Raw genomic sequence first — 13126 nt, forward strand, 5'->3', positions numbered from 1 at the left:
TGGTGTCTTCCCCAGTGACTTTGGGAATGATGTTGACAACTTTAAACTCCCACAATGAATGCCAGCAAAGCTCACTGACTTCTTTGCTCAGTATTCCTGCAGCCAGACTTCCTTTTAGTTTCCATGAGTTTAAGGCATCTCTTGTGGTAGTGCTGGGAATCGAGGCTGCCCTTTTATGGATCACTTTGTAGAGTGTTTTGTTGGTTTATTTATTTGATTATTTGGAGAAAGGTCTCATTATGTAGCCTAGGCTGGATTTGAGCTTGTGGTGATTGTCCTGCCTCAGCCTCGGAGTGCTGAGATTGTAGCTGGGAGCCATCTTGCCTGGTTTACAGTGCCGTGAGGTACTCTGCACATGTGAACATGCTTCGTAAGAATGAGGGCTGTCAGGAAGGGTTTCCTGAAAGATTTTCTTTTATAACTCTTTACTTATTTACCGTGTGTGTATGTTTGTGAGTGTACCCACGTAAATGTGCCGTGGCCTGCATGTGGAGGTCAGAGGACGGTTTTCAGAACTCAGGTCTCACATTCTTCCACAATGTGGGTTCTGGGAGTTGAACTCTGATTGTCACCATTGGTAGCCATCCCCTTTACTTACTGAGCCTTCTCACCAGCCCTGACAGATTTTCTGAGAATCGCTTCACTACAGATTTAGGGCCGTGATGAAGAAGCAGAGTTAGATATGTGTCTTGAACCTTGCCATCTTCACTGGAAAGTTGCAGAACATGGTTTAAATTGAGAAAGCGATTTGAATAGTTCAATTTACCATTCTATTTTTGGATTTGTGCTTTGCTGTGTGATTTTAACATTTTCAGAATTTTTAAAAGGATAATTATTCCTAAATGATCACCACTGTCCATTTCTTTATGTGTATAGAAGACTGCTTTCAAATTATTAGTGGTTTTAAGGAGAGGATATGGGGGGCGGCAGGAGAGGTATGACAAGTGTCTATTAGAGTGGTGATCTCAGTTTTATGTCACTTAATCCCCACAGCAATTCTGTAAGGTAAGTGATACTCTCCCACCACTGAGATAAGGGTAAGGATAAGATCGGGGAGGCAACTGGCTTAGAGCAGTCGGTGGTGGAGCAGAGTTTCAAGCCTTGGTTTTAGGAGAATTCAACTCTTTCTAGTCTGTCATCTGTTTCCTCTCCTGAGTGCTGTGAGCAGTTCATTCATGCACCAGTGACTGTCTAGTTGTGTACATCATGCTAGTCCTTAGAGCGAGCAGTAAATAAATGGTGTATGCCCTGATGGAATTACAGTGGCACAATGAGATGGATGTTTTATCAGGATTGGTGCTAGTCTGAAGATTGGCAAGAGTAGAAGCAGGTAACCTCTGTAAGAGTAACTGCAGAAACCTCTGTGAAGGCAGTGTTAGTCTGGACTGTCAGAGGAGATGCAGGCGAGTGGGAGGATGTGGGATGTCTGTGGCAGGTAGAATTGGTAAAGTTAAGGGGTGATGAGAATTTGGAAGGAGTTGGAAGAATTGAGAATGACTCCAGGTGTGATTTGGATTGAGTGATGTTGCCTTTACTAATGCAGGGAAGAGCAAGGCGGGATCCAGACCAGAATAATGATGACAATGTATCTGCTAGTTATGTTATATTCCAGTAGGCAGGCAAACATCTGGGAATTCCATGGGAATCTGGCATGATGAGAGCAGTTTGAGTATGCTCACATACAGATGGTATATGATGTCATGGGAGTGTCTTCAGTTATCTAGGGAAAGCAGACATGCATATAAGGCAATAGAAGCCTAAAGCAGAGTTACCAATTTACCTTCTGTGGAGAATCTTTGTTTTATTTGTTAACTTAGAATTACATGTAAATGTAGTAGCCCTTCCTACATAGAGAAGGCAGCTCATTCTATAGCCAGTGCATAGGAAAGATTAACCACCAAGCACACTGCAAGATGCCAACACCTGAAGAGCTTTCAACTGGACGATGTGTCTCTGTGTGACTCTTGTGAGGGACTACATCTCAGAGTCCACATGGGATCTTTGATGGAGCTCCCAGATACACAAAAACAAACAGTATGTTACATAAATCACCTGTTCTTTAAGTATAGGTGAATAGTGAAAGAATTAGGTTCCCATTGAGATACTGAAAGTAGAACATCTAGGTTCAACTTGCTGGCAGATTGAATCGTACATTAGTTTTATAATATTGAAGCTCCTTAAAACAAAACATTTTGGGTAGCTTGTGCCCTTTGGGTTACTTAGCAGGCAGAATTATAAATGTTAACATCATAGAATACCAAGAGTGAAAGCCTTATAGGAATAGTTAAAAATGGGATGTCTTCAGTGGGCACTACCTAGAAACCACTCAAATATAAGATAACTGGTAAACAGTGTAATGCTCAGTAGACCCACCCAGCACTTTGGTTGACTGTGCTGAATATAGAAATGCTTTTTAAATGAAGGAAGCCAGACACAAAAGAATGCAGACCGTATGATCTCATTTCTATGAAGTTCAAGAACAGGCAAAAACTGAGGACATCGGAGATGATGCCTGAGCAAAGGGAGGCGTGGGAACTGTATGGGGACAGAGATGCTCTGTGAACCGAGGAGGGTGCTTCTTAGATGGTGCATTCATCTGTCCAAACTCGTTAACTTACATACTTAGATTTGTTCACTTCACTGTGACTTTTAAATAAGCAGCAAATTAAGAAAATGAAAACATATGCTGAGCAGTTGTGTGGGAATGAGACTGGAGAGTACCTGCTGTCTCAGACTGGGGGAACCCACAGGAAGCCTCCCCCACAACCCTTCAGGTCCAGAATGAGTTCTTTTTACACTGTGTTAACTTTGTACCATAGATATCTATTCCTACAAGAGTACTGAGCAACTCCACATTCCTTGAGGTGGTATTCTAAGTGACCTTCAGATCACAGGTGTAAACTGTGAGCATTTCCATTTCTGAATGTACTCTGGTATACTCACAGCTGAAGGAGGGAGGTTACAGGACTTACCTGAGGATGGAGCAGCCTCTGCCTTCCTTATCTAAGGTGGACAGAGGACAAGAGGTAGCAAGATGGGGGGAGGGGAGGGGTAGCAGGTGTTTTTATGACTTGAGATTTACATGTGCATGTATAAAGGAGACACGGTTTAAACAACATCTTCACAGTTATTCATGTTACTTTTTTTTTGTTCCTTTGAACAGGAGATAGTGGATTACCTCCTTCAAAATGGAAGATGGAAAACCCGTTTGGGCACCCCACCCCACAGATGGATTTCAGATGGGCAATATCGTAGATATTGGCCCCGACAGCTTAACAATTGAACCCTTGAACCAAAAAGGCAAGGTGAGTTTCTCAGAGAGATTTCAAAATGTGATCTCTTTCAGATACAGCGCCCCCACATATATATTTCCCCCAAGAAAGGTGAGAATGAAGTAGATATTCCTGTCATGGTGGAGAAACCAAATGTCTGGTAATGTCATTGAAGTTTTGGGCTGACTTCCTTGGTTACATGGGAAGTGTGTACTACGAGGAAACAGGCTCCTGCAATAATCAGGAACCTAACATTTTTAGTTGTGTGATAAAAGCCAATCCGTGGCAGCATTGTTATCCCATATGCCACACTATTATAATCACTGGTGTGGCTGTGACGTAGTCAATGTGTGATGAAGCAACCGTGGACGATGTGACTGCTGCTATGATGTCAAGTTCTTCTTGGGAGTTTCACCTTTCACATCTTCTCTCCTTTTCCTTTTTTTTTTCTTTTGTTTACTTAAACTTACTTACTTAAACTTATATTGTATAGAATTTGGGTAAATATCCTTGTAGTAAGTAAAGACATTTGACTCTTAAACCTCCTATATATTGTTTTGTTATGATAATGTGTAAAATATACTTTAATTCTGTACATACATTATTTACTTCCTTTTATAAAATCTTAGACATAGACTAGTCAAGATTCCTAAGTGACCAGGAGTTGTGATTTGCTTACAGCCAGGCCTCCAATGTAGGCATGTATCTTTCAGTTTTCATGAGATTGGCTGTTTCTTGGTACCATAGCCTCACAGTTTTAAGTCTAACAAATACTACTATTAAACATTTCTTCTGACTAAATACGTGCATGTAATTTCTGTTTACTTCAGGCTCTGCAAATATCCATGAATAATTTACATTCTACCAATTCGTGGTTAACTAATGCCATATGACTGCCATCCTTCTGGGAACCTTAGAAAAACAAGGTGGATCTCTCATGAGGTCTGTTCAGAGAGAAGACTATTCTGTTACTGTAAACAACCCAGGAACCAGAATGCATAATATATAATGTGCCATGTTAGTGGAGGCCAATTAAAAATGCCTTCAGGAAAGGAAAGATAAAGTGTTCTCATTTTCCCTCATTAGTGGTACCTGTGTGTACTTACAGCACACCACCTATTTTAAAAGTCGGTTTTTGAAAGTTCACACACAGTAAGTTTTGAAAGCTTTTGCCTTTTGCTTAACATGTTTTATAAGCACAGCAAGCTAAAAGGCCAGAATTAAGTGAGGGCTGTACCTCCTGAGTCTGTTCTGTTGAGGTCTGTCACATCTGTAGGTAACAGAATAATTCAGTTTAAAAATAAAAGAAACTTGATTTAAGGGTATGTGCTTTTGTTAAATATTTTACATATTTCAATGTGTTTGAACTATGTCATATTAGTGTTAATAAGATATATGCATAGAACCAATAGAAGTACATTTTAGTTCAATTATTTTTGGGTGCATTTGTTTATTTGTTTGTGTGTGTGTGTGTGTGTGTGTGTGTGTGTGTGTGTGTGTATGTGTTTGTGTGTACATGTGCATATGTACATGTGGAAGTTGAGAATTGGTTCTCTTCTTCCACCCTGTGGGTCCCAGGAATTGAACTCAAGATCTCAGGCTTTGAGCCATCTCAGCAGTCTGGAAGCATAGTTTAAGTTATAGAGTCACATACATTTTATAAATCTACAAATAAGTCTATAAACTGAAGTCTAAATTTTCTAAAAAAAAAAAAGCTATTTTTATTATTTGTGTGTGTGTGTGTGTGTGTGTGTGTGTGTGTGTGTGTGTGTGTGTATGTATGTGTGTTGCACAAAATCCTTTTGAGTAGAGATCAGAGGACAACCTGCGGGAGGTGGATCTCTTTCTTCATTACATGGATCCTAGGAGATTAAGCTCAGGTCCCCAGGCTTAATGGCAGGTGCCTTTATCTACTGAGCCATCTTGCTGGGCCCTGGTTTTCTTTTTATAACAGAAAAACTTTCCTAACAGAAAAATAAAAACTTTTTGATAATTTTTTTTAAATGAAACCTTTTGTTTCCTTAGGGGGAGAGAAAGTAGAGGCTGGTTGTTAATTTGGGGGCCTGAAGGAAGAGGGAGAGAGGCCTCTTCTGGATTGTCTTAGCTTACTGTTAACCTTTAGGGAACTCGGTTGCCCCTCCCCTGGAGCATTCATTGCTCGTCAGGCGTCTTTTTCATTGGCTATAGTTCCTGCCAGGTTAGGACTGGGCCTCTGTTGCTATGGCCCTGACGAGTGTACACACAGTTTTGTGATAGTAGCAGCTATTTCAGAATGGATTTTCCTACAGATTCATTGCTGTGAATTAATTGTTTTATGCTATCTTCTTCTACATCCTGTTCACTGTCTGGTTCATGTTGACCCAAGTTCCCTTTTGAAAGCGTGGCCTCTCCTCCAAACCTTCCACATTTATAACATTGAGGACACATGTATTAGATCTCAAAGAGTTAACTTTCAGAGTGTTGAGTTTAACAGTCTTGTGAGTTGGGTGTGACTTTGTTGTTGTCCTTTTGTGTTAGTGGTACTAGAGGTTGCATTCAGGGCATGACATATTTTACACAAGAACTTTACCACTGAGCTATCCCCATACCACTAACTTGGTTATAACTTTAAATTGGAATAGTCTTGGAAGCCTGGGTTTCACTTTTTAAACTATGATCATCTTAATGTATACAGTTTGCTTGTACACATAGAGTTACAGATTGTTTTTTATTTTGATCCTGGAGATCAGGCCAAGGTCCTTGTACATGTTGAGCATAAACTTTACCACTGAGCTAAAACTCCAGCCCTGCGGCCATTGTCGTGAAAGAGCCAAACCACTTTTCTTAAGAGTTTAATTTGATACAGTTGGCAATGTCAACCAGAAGAGTTAATTGTAATTATTTAGAGGTATAAATTTATAAATAACTGTCAAGATAGCATGAATTAAAATTTAATTCGTGTTAGATGTAATTTGAGATCATTTGTTCTCTGTTACAAGATGCTATCTTAATTCTGCAGTGTCTCCCATAGCATTTTAAGTGATGAATGAGTGCAGGTTTATTTATGGGTTAATTTTTTGTGGAGACAGGGTCTTGTGTAGCTTTGCCTGGCCTTAACTCATTATGTAGTCAAGCATGACCTTGAATTCATGATCTTCCTGCTTGCACCTCCCAAGTGCTGGGATTGCAGGCATGTGCCACCACACCCAGCTATTTGTGGCACTTTTAATTATATGATCCAGATATTTTTATATTGTTGACATAGTTTTATGTAGGACTTGGTGTCAAATATATTTCTCAAAAAACAACATTAATAGTTTGTTTATGTTATATGTAAGTGATTATGAATGTTTCCGTTTTAAAACAATAAAATTGTTTATATGCAAACATTAAAGTGCTTTTAATTTTTGGTAACTAGCATGTCTTTAGGATTGGTATGTTTGTTACTTTGTTAGGATTAGTGGGTTTGTTATTTTGTCCGACTGTGGGTGTGGGAACCCAGGATACTTATTTGTTAATTGCTGTTACTGATTCATGTCTACGGTGGTAATGGACACAGTTTTTGATGAAAGTTATTGTCTTTTGAATGAGTGCTTTGTTAAGCAGTAGAATCTGTGTTATACTCTAATAGAGAACAATTAGAACCAGTTGAACTCCTCGTCTTTTTTAGTATCTAAAAGCTGCAAATGCTCAAACCTTTTTGTTTGTTTGTTTGCTAGACATTTTTGGCTCTCATAAACCAAGTATTCCCTGCAGAAGAGGACAGTAAAAAAGATGTGGAAGATAACTGTAAGTATTAATTTCAAAGTTATTTCTCCATCCCATCAAAGTGTCTGCTTCCAGAAAGTGGGTTAGTGCTGATGTCACTAGTGCAGGAGACTAGGTCAGAGCACACAGGCTTGATAAGAGCTCCCGGGAGCTTGGAAGGCCTTGGGTCATTCCTGTTTCCCATGTGCACTTCTAAGAAAGCTTCTTGAGTGTCTCCTACTGTTATTTCAGCTGTGTGTGGGAAGGGTGATAATTTAGTGTGAAGTTTCAACTAAAGGCTCTTCTTGGTTGGCTCTAAAGTCATTGCAAACCTCATAGTAGGGGGTGAGTTCTTAGTAATTTGGATGTTGACAGCAAGAGTCATTTAATATCGCTCTTTGGATAAGGCAAACCACTATTAAACAGAACAAACAACACTGCTGAATAATTTATAATTGAAAAGTTTATTTAAGAGCATTATATTAAAATATAGTATTAATTTGAATTATAGACAGACACCTTAAAATACTTGGTGAAAAAATTCTTTATTCATTGAACAGGGCATATTTATTTTATATTTTCAACATTAAGAGGTAATCACACTTCAGTAGTTTGGGGTCTTCATCACTGTAACAAAACATCTGAATTAATTTAAAAAGGAGCGTGAGGTTTGTTTTGGTTTATAGATTGGGAGATTTCTGTCTATGGTTATTTGACCCCTCCATTTGTGCCTTTGGTGAGATGCAGTGCATCATGGTGGGAACATGTGTAGAGGAAGTCGCTTACTTTACGGAAGCCAGGAAGCAAAGACAGAACTGAGAAAATCCCGTGTCCCTATCATCCCGTTAAGGCACACCACAGTGACAGCCCCACCTCTTAAAGTTCCCATCATCTTCCAACAACTTCAGGGGAAGCTCTAGGCCTTAACAGAGGTGTCTTCAGAGAACATTCTAGAGCCAAACCTAGTGGGCTAGTCGTGGTATTTGAGGATCATTTCTATTTACCATGGATTTCCTTAGAAGCCTCTGACCTTAAATACTCTCCGGAAGAGAAGACAAGAGAAAGACATGGGTTTATTAGTGTTTTTCACTGGGGTTTATAATTGAGTAAGCCTGAAAGACCCCAAATGAAAACACAGGTGTTGTGAAATAGTGTTGGTGTTGGGGGCACAGTGGGCTGAGGCTGAGACAGTCGTGGGTTCTGAGTCAGACTTCAGTTTGGAAGCTTATGTGGCTGCTTTTGGGAAGCGCGTCTGCAAAGTAGGAGTCGTTCTGTGTGTTGCATACTAAGAGGTGATACATTCAAGGTGTTTGGCAGAATGCTTGACTTCTACAGACGAAGTAAACAACAGCCGTTATTATTAGGTGTAAAGACACCATTTTTCTTCCTTTCCCAAGTTGCTAGGGAGTTTGTCTGTTGAAACAATGCAGTTTTGAGGAATAATTAGAACAAAATAGGAAGAAAACTATATCATGTTGAAAGTAATAGAAAGTATCTTTCTGTTCAAGTTTTCTTGGGCGGCCAGTGAGACGGTTCAGTGGGTACTGGCACTTTGCACAAGCCTGAGGACCTGAATTGGATCCCCAGGAGCCCCACGGTGGAAGAAGAGAACTGATCCCCACACACCATGTCTTGCAGTGCCCCTCCCCACAACATCCATAAATGTAACAAAAATTTCCTAGGGTATATAATGTAACAATAATCCTCTTCATATATTAACATGCTTTCCTTAGAGATATAATTCGTCTGTAGCTAAACATAATAGGTTTGAATTTTCCATCTGTTATTTTTCCAATTAATATTTTCAAGCTCTCCCGTTTGCTTTGCTGTGCTATGTTTCACCACTGTTGACTTTCCCTGGCCCCAGTGGAGTTCTCTGCCTCCTCCAAGTGCTCTTACCGATGATTGCAATGGTACCATGTGGAAGCTCATTGTTCTCATCATGCAGTAGCCTGTCCTGACTTGAAGTCTCTTTTCTGAAGCCCTGTCATTTAAGCAATTTCGGTTGTTGACTTTATAATATATTTTTTAAGCCGAAGATGTTCCTTCACTTAGTCTTTGGTCTGAGGCTTGTCATTATCATACCGACCTTTCCAAATGCAGTCTGCCTTATGTCTCATATCATCCCTCTATTCTGTATCACAGTGATAATGTAGTGATTAAATGCCTGATATCTGTAGTTTATGGTTATGAACCATGTGGTAAAGCTTCATTGAAAGCAAAAGTGTAGGGATGATCATGGTCCACACCTGTAATCCCAGCACTTAGGAGGCTGAGGTTGGAGGACCCCAAATTCAATAGCTGGGTAGCAGGACCCTGCCTCGAAACCAGCCAGCCAACCAACCAACCAACCAAGCAAATACCCAGAAGTATTTGTTATCTTTTAAAGCAAAACTACTTTTAGCTTTAAGTTCCATGTGTAAGTGTTTTATATGTAGAGATTAATATGTTAGTTTTACGTTTTTACTTGATTCTTGGCATTAATAACAGAATAGAAAAATAATTCAGGGGTAAATTCAGCAATTAAATAGAAAATAATAGCACAATTTCATACTGAATTTAAGGTACTATTGTTTCTGTTGCCTATAACATTCCTCATGAATAGTCCTCATGCCAGATGTTGAGAGTAAGTACAGAGTATAAAATCAGCCTAGAAGTTTTCCCTTCAGTCTTAGTGATGTGATGACTTCTACAGCAAAATATACCTATCGTTGATTGGCCTCCATGATGTTGAAATTGATGGTGCGTCCCCTTCTCTCTCTCTCTCTCTCTCTCTCTCTCTCTCTCTCTCTCTCTCTCTCTCTCTCTCTCACTGAACTAGAGTTCTAGTCAATAAACAGGATCTGAAATACTCAGATAACATCTAGTCATTATTGTAAATTTAATGAAGCCACAGATGTTCTTCATTAAATATTTTTGGTATGGTATATATCACCAAAGTATGTCCAAGGGAATAAATTTGTGTTTATATTTCTATGATGTCTTACTTTTAAAAGTCTATTGACTAACATGCATGAGGCCCTGGTTCAAACCCCAACACTTCCAAAAAAGAAAAAACAATCTGACAAAAAAAAAAAAATAGTCTTAGAGCTTTCAGAAGTTCACTGTCATGGCTTGGCTGATGAAGGTCCTTGCAGTTAAAGCTTGGCATCCTGAATTCCATTTCCCTGGTCCATGTAAAGGTGGATACTGAGAACCACTTCCACAAAATTGTCTTCTGACCCACTCAGTACCATGCCATGTATCCCCCATCATGAACGCATGTGTACATGCACTTAAAAAAAAAAGTTATTTGAGGTGTGGTGGTACTCACCTTTAATTATAGCTCTTGGGAAGTGGAAGTAGGCAGAGCTCTGGGGAGTTCAAGGCCAGCCTAGTCTCTATAGTGAGTTTCAGGCCAGCTAGAGGTGCATAGCCAGACTCTGTCTCAAAAAAAATACTGTTGTTCCTTTGACTATAGTTAAATCTATAAATACTTAGACATAAAAAGTAAGCACTCTTTATGAAGTAGTGCATGTAAATAGCCAAGCCAAGTAACCCTAGGGCTGGCTATCAGAAGAGGGGAGGATGAAACTAGGTGGTGCAGGACATTGTTTCTGGGACCCTTGTGAACATTCCTGGATTGTACCACTAGGGAGGTGGTTGAAACTTAACATCTCTCACTTTGACAAATAGCAGACATTTTTTCCATATAAGTGGAATAGCGTGATCAGCGTGATGAGAGGTCTTCCTGCCACTGACAGATATTGAGCCTGTTGGGGGTTTATTTGGTTGAACGAACAGATATCCTTGAGAAGGCAGGTGGGGAGTAAGGACTAGGGTGAAGAGAATACAGTTAGCAGCCATCCACATGTCAGGATAGGATTACATGGCTGGCTCTAACAGGGTGTGTGTGTGCTGTGCTATCAGCAGTTCTCACTTAGAGGGAGCAGATGCTAGCATGTAAGCAGCTGTTGCAGAGGAAAGTGAGATGTGGGGAGAGGCTCAGCAGGGTTTTGAGTAAAGAAATAGCAGCGTGTAGGTCGGGCTTCCAGGGGATGAGTGGGGATGAGTGTGGAAGAGGAGCAGGAATATAGAACGAAGGTGACTGGATACCCAGACTAGACACAACTCTGCTGCTTGAGTCCTTCCATATCTTCCTCAGTTCAAAGGAAAGCTACAGCTCAACTGTTAAGAGCCCTAACCTATTTCCTACTCTCTTATTTTGCTTCCAGTGGCATCAGAAAGCAATAGGGCCCTTGGAAAGTGAACTGACTGCATTGTCTAAGTGCAGAAACATGGCCTTTCTTTGCCAAGTAGTCTAGCAAGAGGCTCTTGTGCACACTATTGACTTGTATACTGGGGATGCAGGCACTGAAGATGCTACATCTTCAGTGAGGGACCATGCAAAACAAGTGAACTGTGCAGCCCTTAAGTATTTCATTTAGTTACTAAAACCAGATGTATAAAATTGTCATCTTAATCCTGACAGATGTGGAAAGCAGCAGGAGAAATTGCAAAGAAGAGACTAGCTCTGGAGGTGGTGAGGTTGGAGAGGTATCATTTTGAGACAGGTTTATATCTATCTCAAAGAATCATTTTGAGAAGTGACTTTAAAGGATATATATATATATATATATATATATATATATATATATATATGGAGAGCATGTTATAGTCAGAGACAATGTATGAATAGATTGTGGGTTTGATAAATAGCTCAGTTTGTGTACAAGTTAGGTATTAAAGCAGGTTATAAAAAATTATAAAAGTGACCATTTGAATTCAGGTTTATTAACAGCCTTGAATAGATTTTTAAGGTGAATGTTTGTAGTTGAGCCCCAGCGAGTTTCTTTGATATGGAGAGAGATTTAGTTAGTGCTCCAGTTGACTTAATCTACTCTGCAGTCTGGACTGGAGAGAATAGAGATTAAAGCCATAGACAAATAGAGGTCACTGTAACCACAAAAGAGAAAGTGTGGCCTGCACAGTGATCCTGCATAGCAATGGAGCAGTAGAGAAGGAGGGAGGGGCATGTCAGGGATTCAGACTGTGTTAACATTAGTATATTTACCATGACCCTAGCAATGGGCTATATCTTTTTATGTGATGTGAAGACTTAGAAACTGACATCAAATGGGAGGACAAGAAGAGATAAGTCTGTTGTTGACTACTGTTTTCAGCTTGGATAACTGATAAAATCATGGTCCCAACAGCAAGCAAAGTAGGTAAGAGGAGTATACTGTGTGCTCTGTCATGTAGTGGAAGGGAAACGAAGGAGATGGGACTGTGTAAGGACAAGATAGGGAAGAACTTGAGATGGATCGCCGTAACAGAACAGAAAAACAAGATGTTTACTCCGATTCTGAACTTAACTCGCAAATAAGATGGGTTATGATGTGCATGATGTCTCCTGATCTGACTTCATCAGCCATTGTGAGAATGATCCAAACGACCTGGTGGTCCCTTACATTCTAAATCTATATGGTTTCTGTTTTATCTGTAAGCTTCTAGCATTGGGCTGGATTTAGTATTTAACTTTGTAGGGTCATAAACGGCTACAACAGTTCTTTCCACTTGATTGACAGTTGGCATTTAAACCTGCCCTCAGCAGAGTCCATCACTGGTACTCACTATAAGTAACTCCTGTAGCTGGAAATGTGTCATCTAACGTTCTCACAGCTGTAAGTGAACTCGATTTGTTCTAGGCAAGTGTTCTACCAATGCAACGTATCCCACATGGATTAGTTTTACACTGGCCCATGGGGTTTATGTGTACCTGTGTTCTAAAAGCATGGGAGTAAATCTACCCAAACAAGTGAATTGTAAACTTGGTTCAGAGTGATTATACATAATGAATTTTCTTTTTCCTTTTTTTCAACTCTCCAATCTAAAATTTTGTTTTAGGTTCACTGATGTACTTGAATGAAGCCACACTCCTCCACAATGTCAAAGTTCGGTACAGTAAAGACAGAATCTATGTAAGTATTTGACCATGACTTTAGATTTTGTGAGGGACTGTCTCACATGCCACATTTGCTTTTGCCCTGCTTGGTCTGAGTGTGATGTACATGAGAGTTCCAATGCCTGCTCTCCAAACAGAGCTCCCCATGATCCTGGTACATAGCAGGTACATAATAAAATCTGCA

At 39.9% G+C, this 13126-nt stretch overlaps 1 protein-coding gene across 10 annotated transcripts in view; it reads left to right on the forward strand.

Moving 5' to 3' along the window:
* The window catches only part of Myo6 (myosin VI), a 142855-nt gene that overhangs the window by 55553 nt on the left and 74176 nt on the right, over window positions 1-13126 (forward strand). For all 10 annotated transcript variants that reach the window (XM_037207800.1, XM_037207802.1, XM_028879837.2 and 7 more), the window contains exons 2-4: window positions 3164-3305; window positions 6971-7040; window positions 12885-12958. In XM_037207800.1, coding sequence (XP_037063695.1) covers window positions 3189-3305; window positions 6971-7040; window positions 12885-12958 — 261 coding nt within the window. In that variant the 5' untranslated portion in view covers window positions 3164-3188. The remainder of the gene's footprint in view (window positions 1-3163; window positions 3306-6970; window positions 7041-12884; window positions 12959-13126) is intronic.

The sequence above is a fragment of the Peromyscus leucopus genome, chromosome 7 (genome assembly GCF_004664715.2).
Source record: "Peromyscus leucopus breed LL Stock chromosome 7, UCI_PerLeu_2.1, whole genome shotgun sequence".
Lineage (NCBI taxonomy): Eukaryota > Metazoa > Chordata > Mammalia > Rodentia > Cricetidae > Peromyscus > Peromyscus leucopus.